This window comes from Colias philodice, chromosome 2 (assembly GCF_061535455.1).
Source record: "Colias philodice isolate Cphi_HAF_F1 chromosome 2, ilColPhil1 Martin Lab GWU primary, whole genome shotgun sequence".
NCBI lineage: Eukaryota > Metazoa > Arthropoda > Insecta > Lepidoptera > Pieridae > Colias > Colias philodice.
In genome coordinates, this window is record NC_143087.1 from 5,956,522 (window position 1) to 5,974,637 (window position 18,116).

At 32.3% G+C, this 18,116-nt stretch overlaps 1 protein-coding gene across 2 annotated transcripts in view; it reads right to left on the minus strand.

The window, feature by feature from the left end:
* The window catches only part of CadN (neural cadherin), a 234,427-nt gene that overhangs the window by 12,999 nt on the left and 203,312 nt on the right, over positions 1–18,116 (minus strand). The window contains exons 14-16 of one of the 2 annotated variants that reach the window (XM_089704877.1): positions 5,408–5,523; positions 1,805–1,966; positions 38–175 (exon numbers count right to left, since the gene is read on the minus strand). In XM_089704877.1, the coding sequence (XP_089561003.1) occupies positions 38–175; positions 1,805–1,966; positions 5,408–5,523 (416 nt within the window). Of the gene's footprint in view, positions 1–37; positions 176–1,804; positions 1,967–3,610; positions 3,776–5,407; positions 5,524–18,116 lie in introns of both variants that reach the window. The other variant, XM_089704871.1, reaches the window with a different exon arrangement.

An 18,116-nucleotide genomic window follows, 5' to 3' on the forward strand; every position in this document is an offset into this window, starting at 1 on the left:
TACGAAAATTCGATTCTGTATAATAAATATAATTTACCTTTAAGACGAATATCTCTCCCGTCGTTCTATTAATGTCAAATTTACTATTTGAAGGATTATCTGGATCGATCCCTTGTCCCGTTAGAAAATAAACTATATTTTGTTGTCTATCCTTATCTCCATCAGTTGCAGTGACCTGTTTGGGCGGAAATAATTTATTGTATGAGTTATCCTTATGTTACGGTTAATCGTCACAAAAATATAAAATTCGTTTGAAAAAAGTGAAACTAGCAATGTTTACTTCGTTTACTTAAATAAATTTACAAATAGAAATAAAAAATGTAAATAAATGGTTTTAAAACTAATGATAATGATCAAACAAATAAGATTATTCACTTAAGTTATTAACGGATATAATTTATAAAGGAACAACACTTTATTAAATTAGCCAATGTCTGAAATACATTTTGTCTTACAAATTTATTTTGCTCCAAATTGATTGTGGAAAATAATAATACGCTTTGTTATATGTATTTGCAATCAAGATAATTATCAATTAAGGATCCATTAAGTACATTGGCCGAATATTGCCGTTAAATGTATGGGATCCGATGTCGGACTCTCCAATTATGTCGGCCTAGCTAGAGCCGGAGAAATGACGAGGGTCGACGTTAGCGTAATTACGCGGATCATTTGTGAATCTCGCTAAAATATAAAAGGTCTGACACTCAAACGAGTGTGAAAATAGACAGATATTTTGCAATTATGAAGATATTATAGAAATATTTTCGTGGGCTTCTTAACATCAATTCATTATTGTTGTTCCACAAGTTAAGGTCACATTCCAAAAGCCGAAGCCTTTTACAAATTATTGTGATTCCATTTCCATTTCTATAGTAAAATTTATTTAAAAGTTTCTTTCATGAAATATTTAATCTCAGTTCACTGATTCGTTTCGTTTTCAAGAAAGAGTTTTAAAAGGTACTAGCGAACGCTGTTAATTAAATAAACGAGATAAACAAAGGCTGAGTTTCAGTTGACTTCAAAATTGAAGTAGATGCTTTCTACATAAATCATGCATCAAAGACATTGAATTAAATCAAAAAAAATCTTCTAACTACACAATGAAGCACCAATCCACGCAATTTTGTGCATACTTACCGCATTCACCCATTCTAAGTATTTTACTAGGATTGAAAGAAAACTTTTTACAGGATAAGATTAATTATATACTTTGAATGTACTTAATAGGAGAAATAAAACCTAAGATACAGTTAGTAATTCATAAATCACCGCAAGCTATAATAGAGCGAAAAGTTTTCTTAGTATTTCAGATACGGAAAGGAAGTGAATAAATAAAAATGAGATAAATGCTACATTGTAATAGATTTTTTAGATAACTGTTGTATTGTAATAAAATAATAACTTGAAAATAACGAAAAAAAAAAACATAAAGTCCGATGAAAAGTGTCACAGAAATAAAATATTTCGCAGAGATTTTCCAAGGTTATGTTACAGATTGATAAAGTTATATTCAACATAGTCTAATAATAAAATTGGTAGGTTGTGAAACTATTATTACCGCATATAAATAAATGTTATGTTTACTGTATTGAGAAAATCTACATTTCCCATAATTATTTAAACTGTGTGAACAATTATTTCATTAGTGTAGATTCTCGAAATACACAAGAGTGTTGAAATATTTACATTTTAAATATGTGTTATATACAAACATATTTAATATCCATATCCCACATTTTCCCCCAATTACCAGTAACTCTGCGAAATATAAAAACAAAATAAAAATAAAACAAAACAAAACCTGTATAAGGGAGTGGGGGTAGGGTCCGGTTTCCTCGAGGGCCTGGGTGACATAGGCACTGCGGGTGAACCGGGGCGGGAGGTCGTTGATATCTAGGACGTGGACCACCACGCGTGTCGAGTTCTCGTTCCGCCCGTCGGACGCCACCAGCGTCAACTCGTACTGCGCACACGCACGCATTAGCCAACATGCTCATGCAATACTAGTCTTTCTTCTTTCATGTGTATGAGATCTTATTTGATCCTATTTGTGTCAAAGTCTGAATGTCCTTTTGTCCATGTGTGTTAAAGAAACGTGCTCTATCTAGCCCAATGTTTGTTGAGGATTACTTGATTCGTGGATGTGTGTGGCGTAGTACCGTGAACATAGAAATATAATACGGGAATGTGTTCCATTTTGATTCCATACAAAATATTTTTGAACGTGTTCGATCTTCGTTCAAGACGCTATTAATCTATTTGCTATTTGTGAGAATTGTTTTAGGTTATAGCAAAATTCCATATTAAATATCGATATTCTTTTTAAAATCAATTAAGATTCATTTGTATTCCAAGCTAATGTACTGAAATTATTTAATTGTACGTCTCTTTTGAATATTTATGTAGGGTTAAAAATATTCCTAATCCTTGATACGCAAGTGTTGTTAATGAACGACCTTTAAACGCGACGCTAAATCGCTTTTATTTATTTAACGTCGAACAAATCAAATGTAATTGAAGTATAATGTTATTTTATTTCAATAAAACAAAGGGTATGTTACATACATAAACACGGTAATTTACTGTATAAGCTAAAATATTTAAGTCAAACAGAGGAGCACACTAGAGCATGAATGCTAAACTTTGCTTTTGAATATTGATGTCGGCAAACATCGAAGTTAGAGTTCGTATTAAAACTCAGCAGGATATTGATTAAACATGTGTTTTACATATAAATAGAATTATATACTATTTTGAGGTTTGTATTTTAATGTTTCGCGTATGAGAAAATTTGAATTAGGGTATAAAGAAAATATGCAAGGATTGTTGACAATACATTACACATATTAGTTGTTATGATTCCTCTTATAAAGAATTAATAGCTGTTGTTTAGGTAAACTTAACCTATATAAAATCTACCTGTACATGTTCTATTTCCTGAAAATTCAGTAGACTGTAAAAAGTGCAACATTCTAACATGACACAATACGTAAATGATTCGTCGCTAACGAAATCAAGGCACGCATTTTTTCATTTTTACATTAAGTCCGATGTATTTAAATGTACGGTTCTCGAGCGTGTGGGGAATGGTGTGGGGAATCAACGCGATTGTTAAAACTCTTTATACCTAGTAAAAGAGAATATCACGCGGCTCAATGAATATCACTAGATATGGCGGAATTGTCGCGTTCGATCCAATATAGTCCGATGGTAATTTCAATATCGAGCGCTTATGTTTCAGCGAAAAAGAGTATTTTCAGATTTTCTTTTATAAAATATGCTCGTAGTGGATTTAACAACCAAGAAATAATACAAAACGTAACATAATAAACGCTGCAGCGCCATTCGAGGACGCTTTGTTGTTTTGCACATGGAAAAATTGCGTGGATGCAATTGCTAAAAAAGAACACACTAGCTGTCGAACGATACTACAACAAAAAGTAAGATTTCGAAAAATTCATGCCATGCAAAACGAACAAACATCTATTTCAACCCACGCATCAGAAATATAACCTCATACGATTCTTTTTAAAGCTTAACGTTCCGAAATAATGATGAAAGGTGCTATAAAGAATCGAATGAGGCCGTCTATCGCCACTAAGCGGACCTGTAGCACACGTTTGGGAAGATTGCGGTCGTCTTCTTCTGTGATTTGGGTTCGATATGTGGGTCTCTCGAACACGGGGGGATTATCGTTGACATCCTTCACATGAATCACAACTGTGGTGTAGTTTTCCTTCAGGTTGTCTGATGCGGCTAACTTCAGCTCGTACTGTCCACGTGTATTTAGGGCAGCAATGGGTGAAATTTGTTATTAACAATATAACTATCTATAGTTTACGAAGTTAAAATATCATCGGTATTCTATTCAAATTTAAATATAAGGTAAGGTATATATAGATATAATTAAAACTTATTTAACTTTCATAATGACTAATCTTAATTATGATTAACGAAGTAATTAAAAAAGTTTATTTGAGTAAAATTACGTAAAACGAACTCGAAAAACGCTTCACAGAGGTTTGATTACTTAGAATTTTCTTTTGATTCGTAAGTTACGTTAACATGTTCAGTTGCTGGTAATTATAACTTTTTCTGTCAAGAAATTAAGTAAAGATTTTAGAATTTTAGAATTCAATATTCCGAAAGATACACTTAGAAATCTGGTCGTGATACGAGTGGTACGTCTTATTAAATGTTTAGTACTCGGGCCACGTCATGTTGAACGAAAGAGTGGTTGTGCAAGCATTGTGGCTGGGCCAGGGCAAGTTATTGGTATCATCTGTCAGTGTCGCTCAGTAATTTCCTCGGCAATGCAGGAAATGTTTGTTTCAAAAGTCATCTCACGCGTTTCAAAAGTTAGAACTGTCGTTGTCTACCATTCCCTGTTATAAAACACTTTGAATTCTAAAACACCTATTCTTTCAAGGAAAACATATAAAAATAAAAACGGATTCAGACTTCATAATAATTTTATTTACTGAAGCAACTCGTTTTTACTTAATGGTATTAAAATTTTAATGTATTTCGATATCATCAATATATAAAATGTTGAGTATAATTAATTACACAGAATAAAATAAAAGGGGTTTATTCTTCATGTGCATCATTACAGTGCTGCTGTTGTAGTGTATATTGGTCCGTACAATTTTATTTCAAAAGTATATTGCTTGTAATAAAAGTTTAGATTTTATCATCGTTTATATCTTTCATTTATCATTACACCTGATGTGAAAAATGTAATATTATCGCGACCGACAAAATTGTAGGCATTTATTTTGTATTTATACCGGGATAAAAGCGAAAAGGAGCCTGAAAAATAAAATGGTTTACATCCATTTAAGCTCTGTGAGGATCTGCAATTTAATAGCAATCCGGCCTTTGGTAGGAGCTCTGAGCCGGCTTGCTTAAATGGGTATTAAAGATTAAATTATTTATCTCGCGGAAAGTTCGACGAAACTTCCTCTGGGATAACAAAGAGGGTTCTTATGATAGCTGGGTATTGCCGAGCGCACGACTCGCCCGCTAGTCCGGACCACCTCGCCAACGGGCAAACACTTTGTTTCACAATTTAACCCGCTCAGTTCACTGCAAAATTAGTTCTTAGCGTTTGTTGGATAATTTTTAATTTGTTTAACGGAACCCGATAAATGCGAGCGATGCGATGCGCATTTAAACAACATTGTTTTGCTGGAGAATAAAAGAATTTGGTTCTCGAATTGTTTGGTATTTCTATTCAGTGATTTCTTTAGGATTTTACCTTATATATTTGTAAAAATACATTCGTATTGCTTCATTTATACGATTTAAATTTATAGCGCATCTGCGATCAACGCTTTGAAATATATCTGTGCGCTGAAAAACAATAAATTACTATGCAAATTGAAAACTTTCCGATACTCACCCTTTTCCTAGTTTCATAGTCGAGCGCCCCCGCTACATAGATGGCGCCAGTCATGTTCTTGACGGCGAAGGCACCGCCTATGTTCCCGCTCGTGATCTCGTATCGAATACGCGATGCTGTAACAAAAGTTCTGTATAATATAGAGGTGACAAAGGCATTTTATTGTAAAAAAATATTTCAAAAAGAAATGGTCCCAATTACGCTAGTTATAAAAATTATTAATCATGGTGCGACGTCGCTATGCAGTATAAAGACCTAAATTCAAACTGTCTGCATTTTTATTGTTTAAATAAAGAATATTCTCGAGATTTTTATTTAAGACCGCCATTTATCTTAAACATTGGCATTCACAAAGCTCTCAATACTGAAAATATGAGAAGAAATCTTAAGTATACGAGATCCTTAAATAACTTGAAAAACTTAACGCTTCAGCGCACAAAATCGGTTTGAAATATTATAGCGCTTTCTTTAAACGACGTGAGTACCTACATTCTCGTATTGAGTGGGTAGTGAAAAATTGAATTCTTTTCAGATTTACGACTTAACTGTCAGAAGTAATATGATCGTTGGCATGGTATCTGTGCCTGGTTAGACTGTGTATGGATACATTAACTTTTAAAAGATTGATAAAAATATAATACTTAATCTCACTCTACAATCCTCTCAAAATATGTGATAGGTACCTACACAAAATATGTCAACTAAACTAAAATTCTACACTATAATTATTGTTCGTTAATAAACTGTTCTTATTTTCCTTACTTACAGAAACATATGCATTATTCATTCCGCAAGGAAATAAGTTATTTAGAGAAAGACTCGGGCAACATCGTAATGGGTATGTTACAAAAGAAGGAAAATAATTCATTTGTTGTGATTACTTCAACAAAGTTCCTTATTGGAGTTTGAAAATTAGAAGGTGACTTTAGGCGGTTAGGAATGAGCGGGGACCACACATTTTCCGTGTATCTTGGTTAAATAGTAATCGGATTTCCATTACTAGAAATGTTCGGGATTTCTAGATAAGGTCCGGTAATGTAAGAAGGTTCTGGATTCGGCCAACGATTACCTATAATAATGATAGAATCTCCTCGATTATGAACGATATTTTTATCTTACAAACCAGTCTATAAAAATGGCGAGTACCAATATTTTACAACAAAAATATGATAGAACAAACATATAAATATTATTAAGCTTTATTAACACTCAAACGACAATCTGAAGGAGATAAATTTTCATTCTAATAACATTTATACTTTAACAAAGAGTATAAGTGACGTGTTCCAAATCTAATGTAATTTTAAATACGTTATGCAAATTTTATATCGTACCGTTTAACTCAAGACCCTGGTGGGTGTAATAAAGTTAATATAATTGCGTACGGAATGTATGTACTGAGTAGCGATATTGTGTACGCAGCGACTTATCGTCAACGCACGGTTTGTAATGAATGAGCAATGTATTCTAAGACTAATTGGCGTATAAAGAAGCACACCCTCTTGCCTCCCTTCATAGTTGAATTTCATTTCGTTTAACACAACCACAACGAAGCGTATAGTTTAAGACTTTTGTGAATAAAGTTTTCATCCGGAATAAATTGATATTTATTACTTTAGTTCTAGGCGTTGACGTAAGCAAAGCAGAAACTTAAAGCGAGTAGGTTATACAAGATCCACAGGCTTGAAGTTCTCAAACACATTCACATTAGGAGAATAGCTTTCAAGTCAGCGATTGAGTGAATACGCTGGAATCTTCGTGGTTAGAGCATTAAAACATGATCAATAAAGTGCATAGATGTTAGTGGCTTCTGTAATGATAACACGACTTCCCTTGAAGTGGCTATATAGGTAAGTGTGAGTGCACTTCCAACGAGGCAGTCTAATGACAGCACTAATGGGTGATAACAAGGCCTCTTTTGTTATAGTCCCCGACCAATCGCTTTCGACTCTCCATTATCTTCTATCAATGTTAGCAGCAGGCATTTATCAGGAAATTATGCGGACAAATGATTTATTGGATGATACGTCTATATCTTACATTAAGTGATTAGCGTTTATTGCGGTGTTATAACGTTACGCATGATTATATCATGACTGTGTGCTTTAGAATAATTATACTGTTTTCAATAAAATTTAGTCTATAGTACTGATAATATTTATTAATTTGCTTCAACAGTTTTTTCTTTATTGTCACTTACAAAAAAATAATGATTTTTATTTTTTAATAAGTATTGTTAAATCGAGATCTTATAAAACCAATTCAAGTAGCCCATAAAGGATGAGTCTAATTGCCATTTATTACAGTGGAATGAATGAAAGTCATAAATCTTATAGGGGACGTCAAAACGCGATTTTTCTTTCAACAAGGCACGTTTTCAATAATGCACGAGCGGTGGTCCTCGCTGTAAATCACACTTCTTTTCAAGCTCCACTTTAGTGATTCTTTATACACATGAATTACTTTATATTAGTTGTTATATTTAAATATCTTAAGTCTTATAAGTTTTTTCGCATTGTAACATAAATGTTACGTATACACATTGATTATGAAAAATATACTTATAAATTGAAAATTATTTTGAGCTATTTAAGAATACGACTATTCTATGTTCTTCTGTGTGCCAGGCGATACCGCAAAATAAGATAAATAGTTTGAACGTTGCCGAAGTAAGTTAAGTTTCGTTTACGTTGAAACTGCAATACAACAGGAAGTTTTATACATACTGGTAACGTTTAACGACCGTATTTTTTACTGAAATCGGCAATAAAAGGTAGGATTCTGTGAATATATACAATAAGTACGTATCTTATATAACGTTTCTGTGAAGCCTTTTATAACCTTACCTTCATATAGAGTAATAAAAGAAAAATGTCTTTAACAGTGATCTTTCATCATTATATTATTCTTTGTTAACTAAATCTTATATTAAGTACACTTTATTACTTTGCTGAAGGAAAAATCTGAGCTCAAATAGCTACCAGAATAATAAGGTTATTAAAAGTATAGTGGCTTAGGAAGGATATAAACAAGCCGGCATCGATGAAATATTGTGTTTTCATGCTAATATTGGACTTAACATAGTTAGCTTGAAATCACCCAATCTCCACGCATAATTCGGTATCCCATTAATACTAAGTAACATTTGATGGAAACAAAGGAGTTAACATTAATGTTCATAATCCAACATACTATCTATATTTCATGAGCTTGATAACCCCAATATTTAATCCAACCACACAAATTATGTTTCATACACATTGAGTTTTAGTGCCATGAGCTTTACCAAAAATTAAAATATATTTTCGTATACATTGCCCATTATTCCCAATCTAAAGCTTGTAAAAATATTTCTCAAACCTAAAATATATTTCGAAAACAATAAAAAACAGCCGTTGTAGCATTTTTGCTCGCATAGCTGTAATAAGCGGTGGCTTTATTGTCAACTTGGCAAAGTGGGATATGAAAGAGTAAAAATAAGTGTTTCCTGGTTTTGTTATGGACTATGCCGCTGAGTCAGGGGAGCTATTTTGGAAGCGGATGTTGGCTGACGGACCGAATATGGTTCGTTAGATTCTGTTAAATAATTCTTTCGTTCTTTGCAATTTACGACGGTTTGTTTTCATAATGCTATGAACAATTCCATATCAATGGTAAGAAAATGTACTAAATTCTCTTTAAAGTTATGGTTTATTAATATTTCAAAATGCCTTTTAAACAAAAAATATTAAAAGTGAATGGTTATTTCGTTAAACATAAATTTCCTTTTAAAACCTATATCGAAAGGTCACGTAGAGTTTCATTTTTGTGTTAATAAAAAAGGATATTGTTTCAATAGCACAAAAATATTTTTTATAGTGCTTTTTAGGATTGTATTGATATTGTATATTGAATCCGGGAAAATGCGATATAGATAATTGGAATAAATGGAGTTATACGAGATAAATGTTTTTATATTCACTTTGACACTAAAAGAGGTTATAGTTATTGAAAGTGCACTTTAGGTAAAAGTTAATTAACAGAAATAAGGGAAGTCTTAATTTTTTACTTGGTTCATTTAAATTTTAAATCATTTTAATTTCTCAAATCTTCATATGATTGTAAAATATAATTACAACTATCATAAATAAACTCTCAACCATTACTTAAATACGTTATCCACACTTTATACTTATAGCTACCTCTATAATAGTGGCCATTAGCGACCCAACGCAAAGGTGCTGTACTAGGATTCCATGCATAAAATACATGGTGTAACGTTAACTTAACCCAAAATCAAGATAAGACAAAGCACCATAACAGTTTATTTAATCCAAGGTTCAAGGAGAATATTAATTCGTTGTTTTAGGCTCATATTTCCCAATACGAGACCCTAGATCCAACTCATAATATTTTGATTGAGTGAAGCACGCAAATTTGTGTAACATTAAGTTGAATTCCGATTTATTTTGACCTGTTGATTTAAACGTTTTACAAAGCAGCTTTTTGCCAAATAGTCAAAATAACAGTTAGTTGGACACGAGCCAGTAGCTCTGGGGTAACATACACCGATGTTTTCATGTCGTTACATAAGTGATGAATTCGCGCAGGAACACTAAACTCACTCGCGAATTTTTTGAATTGCTCAGTTTTCAACTGACCGCAAATGTTTATTTAGATTTTATAGACCGTTTCACATACGAGAGATATTACAGAGATATGCCACTATTTGCAGAGCCCCTCGCGCAACTCGGTTTCCAGTTCGCACAATATTGGATATTTGGGCGTCTGTTGTGTTCTACTTCGACTTCGATTTTTATCTGCACTTTATATAGCATAATTGACAAAGATTTCATTTGTTTGTAAGATGTTAATTAAATATTCTATCACTAACACAAAAGCTAGATAGGTACATATTTACAGAGATAAATCGACTGCCTAGGTAATATAGAAATTAGGATTGAAATAACGTTTGTCATTTCGGGCTTTATCTAAGTTGAATATTTGTTATTATGAATATGGATTTGATTATTGTGGGAATTGATATTTAAAAGCTTTTGTCTGACAAAGAATATAACAAAAATTATTTCCGATCTGGGAAATATTTACTATTATATTTTACATTAGACAATATTTACTGAATTTCTTCATAATTGACGTTATTACGGTAATTGGTAGTTTTACATAAATTATTAACACGAAATTATTTTATAAAATTAGAAACGTAATCATTTTGTAGAAGCAGCCTGTACAATTAGTACATGTTAATTGTTATGACAGCAAATTAGCAAAGTATAATTATTATAATGATACTGTTTTATGCTTTATTATTATTTTTCTTTTTATTACACGTCGAATTTAATGAACAATTTGAAAACGAAAGGTATCAAGTTAGTGAAATCATGAGAACTCACAATTATCCCGAAAATGTTTCTGAAGGCCTTAATTGAATTAATTAAGTTCACTCAAATGAAGAATAATGAATGAAATCACCTGTGTAATGCAAGGGTTTTCACGTAAATCTCTTCGCGTTACACAGAGAGCTGTTAATAGCCGTTTAAATAAGTCGCAATTCGCGTAGAAAGCCATTAATACGTACCGGCGAATGCGATTACCATAATTTGTCCGAAGATATACACGTATCCTTTTTTCTGCTAATTAAGATCTCTGGGAATGTTATAAATATCAGACGTGTCCCAATAAGTTTCGTGCGGGTCGCGAAATAAATCAAAGAAAAACCATTCCTGAAGTAGGCCGTAAATCAGCAGATAGTGCATGGGAGCCTATTTAAATTCAAGGGGAAGTGTGAACGAAGGTTCCTTTGATTTATGTACATTGGGCGGGTGCCATTGGGAAAATTTAAATATGATCGGCTCATCGCGTTTGCATCAACTACTCTTTGGTTCACTTTTGGAGGAATTGGATTAATGAGCCGTGTGGCAATGTACCTACAGGGAAAGGAGCTTCATTACAATCCGGCTTCCGTACGCATCATTACTTTTTATTGTATCTCACATTCCTTTCCTGTGGAACGCTAGTAAAGCTTTGTCCAAATTAAATTGTCACTTTCTAGTTTATTTTCGCTTTTTAAATGGCAAGCCTTTCCTGTTTTTAATGTTTGTCTTCGCTATTTCTTAATGTTCAGTTTAACCATCTTAAGGTAAACGTTAAGGTTCTTAATGTTCTTGGTTGAGAATTATTTAACCGTGAAATAAGCACATGAAACCCTATTACGATTGCAGTAAATCATAGTTAAACCGGTAAAGTAACAACTTGTTTATATCGTTACATTAATATTATGTACATCGTAAAAGTGTTTGTCACATCGATACCTGTAATATGTACCTATGTTTATCTCTGTCAGTATTCATAGGCAAAATATTATACAGAAGTACATTATTCATACCTATTTCTGGTTGTTTATGGTAACAGCGCACCAACTTACTTTTTCGTGAATAATTCATGACTTTAGAAGTGTTAAACGAGTACGAATACATTCGTATATTGCATTAATATTAATAATATTGTCGCACCGACAAAAGCAATCCCAGTAAACACACATTTCCTTGCAAATTACTATGGACAAACATGTATTAGGTAACGCACTTTGCTGATTACATATCTCATTACTGAGTTGAATTTGTGCACACAATTCATCAGTTATATTTGCATTGGAAAGTTTAGTGTGGTAAACAATAGCACCCAAATTATATGTATGTGAAAGCTAGTTCCGAGTTCAAATCTCAATAGAGAATTACTCTGAGCAATTAATACATAAACAAATTTAGTACCTAACTTCACACATACACTAGTGTATGTGGTATACAGCTGCCGATGAAAATTAACATAATTTTGTAGTAGTTCAACATATGAACCCGCGGATCGTCTGCAATTAAATTGAAATAAGATACTTTTGGAGTTTAGGACGGAACATTAATGGACGGATTTAGTTTACGTATTAATCAAGATTATCCAGAGAGTTTCAGACGTGGCTTGAATTTAAGGGAAAATTAAAATTCATTTTCAAAGATAAATATTTTAATATAAATATTTATAAAACGAAACACAAAACGTAATATATTAATATAATTTGATGGCCTCTCTGAACTGCTTTTTAATATCGGTATGGTTTATGAATATTAAAATAGAAATGTTGGCGTAAAGAAGAATATGTTAATCAATTTGGTATCTAATTATTAAAGTGCTGGACAGTATAGAAAATACTTGTTAAAAATTCTAAAGTAAATTTCTATAAAACGATATCATCGAAAGATAAACAAGAACAGAAACGATTAAACGAACAAATGTTTGAATTTAACTAGACCGAGTTAAACAAACAAACAAAGAAGGATATATCAAGTTATAACCGGACAGATAACCTAATTAAATTGTTGCAAGTTTAATTTACAAATGTATGTAGGCGTGAGGGTAGTTATTAAACAATTTGGGATCGGAACGTGTCGGGCTGCCATTACATTCGAGTTTTACGCCTATCACGTGGTATTCGCCGCGGAAACAATCATGGCTCGTGTGCAAATTGTGTCCACGACCGTAACTAAATTCCTAAATTCTAATCGCATAGCAATGTTGGATAGAGCTATGTTCAATATTGCAATACATCGACTGCGCACTCATACTTTCTTTGGCCGATCGAGAACGATTTGCTGGGAATGCACTTCGTACAAAGGGTGTATCACTTCGCTATATCTTATATATAAAATTCTCGTCTTATATATAAAATTCTCGTGTCACAATGTTAGTCTGCATACTCCTCCGAAACGGGTGGACCGATTCTCATGAAATTTTCTGTGCATATCGGGTAAGTTTGAGAATCGGCCAACATCTATTTTTACACGCTTTATATTAGCTTCACCTGTATGTTTGTAAGTTTGTAACCGACTTCTTTGGGCGCGATTTTGACCCACTTTAAACGGCCAGATTTCGTTCAAACTTTCTAGATTTATTTAGGACCGATGATAATACACTAATTTGATAAAATAAATAATACTTAGTTAAAAACGTGTTTTTTAGTTTTTTTAAACTATTATTATTCATATGTACCACGGGCGAAGCCGGGGCGGACCGCTAGTAGTTGTATAATAATAATATTGAAATGTTGCTGTTACTTCGGTTGAGGTACGTTCCAAAGACTTATTACTTTATCCACCCACTACTTTTAATGTTGTGTAAGGTCACTATAGTTATTTTACTTTATAAGTTATACAGGGTGTAATCGTTAAGTGTGCACAGGCGATTATTCCGTAAATATTACAGATATCAAAAAACTTTAAACTGATATCGAAAGTACTTAACCTAATGAGTAAAATGGCCATAATAAATTTTTAAAAATAATACGAGAAATATCTAAAAAATTAACTTTAAACCCTCCCATACATTCAGTATGAGATATGAATATCCCATGTACATGGGTTGATCCAAAAGTAATGATAATCAATATTAAACAAGGTCATTACAGTTAAAATAATTATGTATTTCTCTAGATAGCCTTCTAACTAGATAATATACTTCGATATTTTTTTTCCTTAACTTAGAAAAAAAAACTTTGACTTCATCTACAAAAACCCCTCAAAATCGGCCATCACTTCGCTGTCGTCTTAAAATTTCTTGTATCGACGGTGTTTCTTGTGCCGAGGTAAGAGATAGAATTAACTAGGAGCTAGATCTTACAAACAGGGTGGGTGTTCAAGCATTTTCAATGCCGATTTTTGATTGGCAGCCATCGCAACTGACGCTTTGTGATCTGGTGCGTTGTCTTGGTGAACCAACATTCAAGACCGAAGTTTGCCATGTCTCTTTTTCTTACTAACCTACCCGCAATCTTTTAATTTGGTCTGTGTAGTAAGAGCCCTGTGTAGTAGTGGCTACCTTCTTAAAATATTCCACATTTCTTCAGCGTCCCAAAAAACTACGGCTTTAATCTATCCCACTAATTTTCACTTTGAAAATCTTCACCGTCACTTTGGAAGCTCGCATCCAGGCCATTGATTGTTTCTTGGTTTCAGCATAAACATGGTGAACCCAGGTAACGCCCATGGTCACAAATCGTGACAAAAAATTATCCTGATCTCATTAAAAATTTAGAAATTCACCCTCTAAATGTCGAATCGTTGTTTCTTCTTTTCGTCGGGAAACATTCTGGCTCGCACTGTTCACATTAAAATTAATGTTAATACTTGGAAACGTGGCCTGTAGATATAATTTTTTTGTGATAACTTAGTGATTACATGAGCAAGCATAAAACATTTATTTTATATTTTTATGTGCACAGGAAATACCCAATTATCATTACTTTTGGATCAACCTATACATTTAATATGAAAGATTTTAGCTTTTTTTTTGTTTTTTTTGGTTTTCTGCTTTAATTACTTCGCAAATTTGGAGGGAAGTTCATTTAGAAACTGTAAATAGACCTCCTCATTGTATTGCACAATAAGGACGTCACTTCGAAAATCTACTATGAATACAAAATGTATGGGAAATAAATTGTATGGGAGCGTTTAATGTAACATTTTTGGTTATTTCTCGTTTTATTTTTAAAAATTTATTATGGCCATTTTACTCATTAGGTTAAGTACTTTCGATATCAGTTTAAAGTTTTTTGATATCTGCAATAGTTACGAAATAATCGCTTGTGCACACTTAACGATTACACCCTGTATAAACACATTTGGAGTGAAATACTATCTGATATAATGTTTCATGTAAAGAATAATATAAAAAGGAGGATGAGTGGTTTTTCACACGTACACAGTTTTCCTATTAAGAGATCTGCGACGGTTTAGAAAATGTATGGGTATTAGAATGTGCCTCATACGCGAGTGTAAGCTTCATATTAATACTTATACTTTGCGGAAAATATGAAAATGTTGGTGTTAAATATAACTTAAAAAAACACAAATGTAAAACGTAATTAATGTAATTTCAAAAAATATTTTTCGAGGGATTTTGAAACATAATTTTAAAACAAATTCAAATGCTGCCCTAAAATCAAAGATAGCATCTTCAAAGAACGACTGGGAAATGAGGAAAATGTAACTTCAAAAACAAGGTAATAAAGGAATAAAGAACCATGACGAATTGTAACAACAAAAATAACTTTGCAAAAACATCAACCGAATACGAGAAATACCAATGAATATCAAATAGCATTAAATAAGTTTGAATTTGCATATTCAACAATAGCAGTATCATTTTAACTCAATAAAAATGACAAATATAATGAGTTCTTACGTTTATTACCCGATATATTGTTGAAGTTATTACGGATAAGTTTGTACTCGTAGGGTAGATCTAGCATAAAAGCAGGACATAAAATCACCATATAACACAGATTTTATAAATAAAGTGGATATTAGCTATTCACTGTACAAAAGGGAGATAATGTTCCTAGACCGCTATATTGTTGCTAGAATGTAAATATCATTTTACGTCGTCAACTTTGCGCTTGCTAAATTGAATTATAATGTAACGCTTTTTACACAACAAAAACGATTATAGTGGTGTATTTTACGTGACTAAGCACAAAGCAACCCCAGCTTTAAAATTGCATAGCATTTCAGCTTTGCATTTTAAGTGCATTACAAAATAAATCCGAGATATTTCGTAAAGAAGTTCTTGTGAAAAATTTCTGGGGCTTAAACTTTGTATTTCTCATATTGGAACATCAAGAACATTGTTCGAACAGCAATGTTGTTGTTTGTTGGCGCGGAAAATGCATTCATTTAAACCGAGACTATGGTATAGCGAATGCTTTGAATGCATGTCACTTCTCATTACCAGCAAGCGTTCGTAAGCTAAGTGCACTGTCTCCTGCCTTATCGTAGTTTAGCACTTAACATGTAACTCCTTTATCCAATCGACTGAGTTTTCCGCAATTAATTCACTATATGAAAATGATGACATCGGGGCTGAATGGTCTTATTTAGGTCGCATGCAGCTGAATGACAACGACTATTGATTTAGAATTTGGATTGCGTAATCGATATTAAATAATCTGAACTAATGGCTTACTATTGTTGTTATGCAACAGCGACAAAGTTTGAATATATTACTTTAACAAGCTCTTTGCAAACGGCTGATGTTTTTAACTTGCGAGGTGTTATTGTCGTTGATATCGAGAGTTGTTTTGAATAATAAAAAGTAAGTATAAAAATCTTTTTCTGGCATTTTCAAACAGTTCTTCTCAAAACATACTTCTCTTTTATGTTTGTAAACAATTTCCAATTTATTTAATTAAAATAAATATTTTAAGCATTTTTATAACATCAATTGATTATTTTTTATTAGTGTGAAAGCAGGTTCAAAGAAAACGAAAAATTATACTTCTTAAATTATTTTCGAATTTATTATTTACCCAAAAGTGAAAGTTAAACGTAAGCCTTATTTCACTCGTCGACCGATAAAATAATTCTGGGGCAAGGTCGTTCTCAAAATTGGTCCAGAAATATTCTCTTGAATATAAAATGTGTTTCTCTAACATAAATTATGGTGTACCGACACCCGTCGCGTAGGTATACATATTTCAGAAAACTGATTAAACACGATTTAAGTTAGGTATAATTTAATTTAGCTAGAACCGTTTTTCGCGTTTGTACCTTATCCTTTTTGCCAATATAAATAATCGATATAAATTAATTAATATAAATTCAATATAAATAATCGGAGCTGAAATTAAAATAAATCGATGTTTGACTCCGTGAACACATCGATTCACATTCATAGATTTCTAATAACGTTTCCTTTGAGCTTCGCCGTAGCAACTTGAGATTAATGGAATAATTCCAAATTGTATCGCGGTTGGATCTAATATATTTTAAAGATTATTCGATTAAAATGGATTGTGTGAAAGTCGCACATCTCGTAAATAAGTAACTAAAAGGGATAGATTCTAAGTTGTAGAAATAGTGTTGGTTCTGGATCCCAGCCAATTCACCTGCGGTATTAAGCTGAGGTGAATTGGGGTATAAAGTGTGTTGTCTCGAAGCTTTTAGTTTTGAATACCAATATTATTGCAGTAAAGGATTTTCGACTTATTTATGTTTATTTAGCAGCAATAAAATGTAGCAAGTACATTTTCTCGTTGAATAAAATGTTTTACTAAATATTCATTTAGTTAGTATAAATAAGTTTGGAAGTGTGTTTCGCCAAGGTTGTTTTCTTTCTATAATAATAGTTAAATATTACAGTAGTAAAGGCCTCTCTATGTATTGACGTCACAATGTACGGAATTCCCCAATGTCAAATCCATATAAATACTCCTAGTTAGGAAAAAAGCTCAAAAAAACTGTAAGATTATTATTTATATTTATGAAGAGAGCTTTCATGTAATGCACCTAATGTGTTATTAGTTAACAAGATTATAACAAAGCAAATACCGTGAAATGTACAAGCGTGAAAAGAAAAATCAGTGAAAAATTAATTACATCGATTTTAATTTGCACTTTAACATGCTATTATTATTTGCATCGCATTATAAATTATTATGAAAATTATAAAATTATTATATAATTAATCCCGAAAGATATTCATTAATTATTTATCTTTATGAATAAGTTTGTGGTGGCAAACGTATTTTTTTAATCAATACATATATATATTTCGGCGTAATTAATTGAACGTGAATAATGCGCGTTATAAATGAAAAGGCTGCTTTTGTTAAACGATTAAATGACCACACCTTAAATCAATTCGCAAACATACATAGGACACT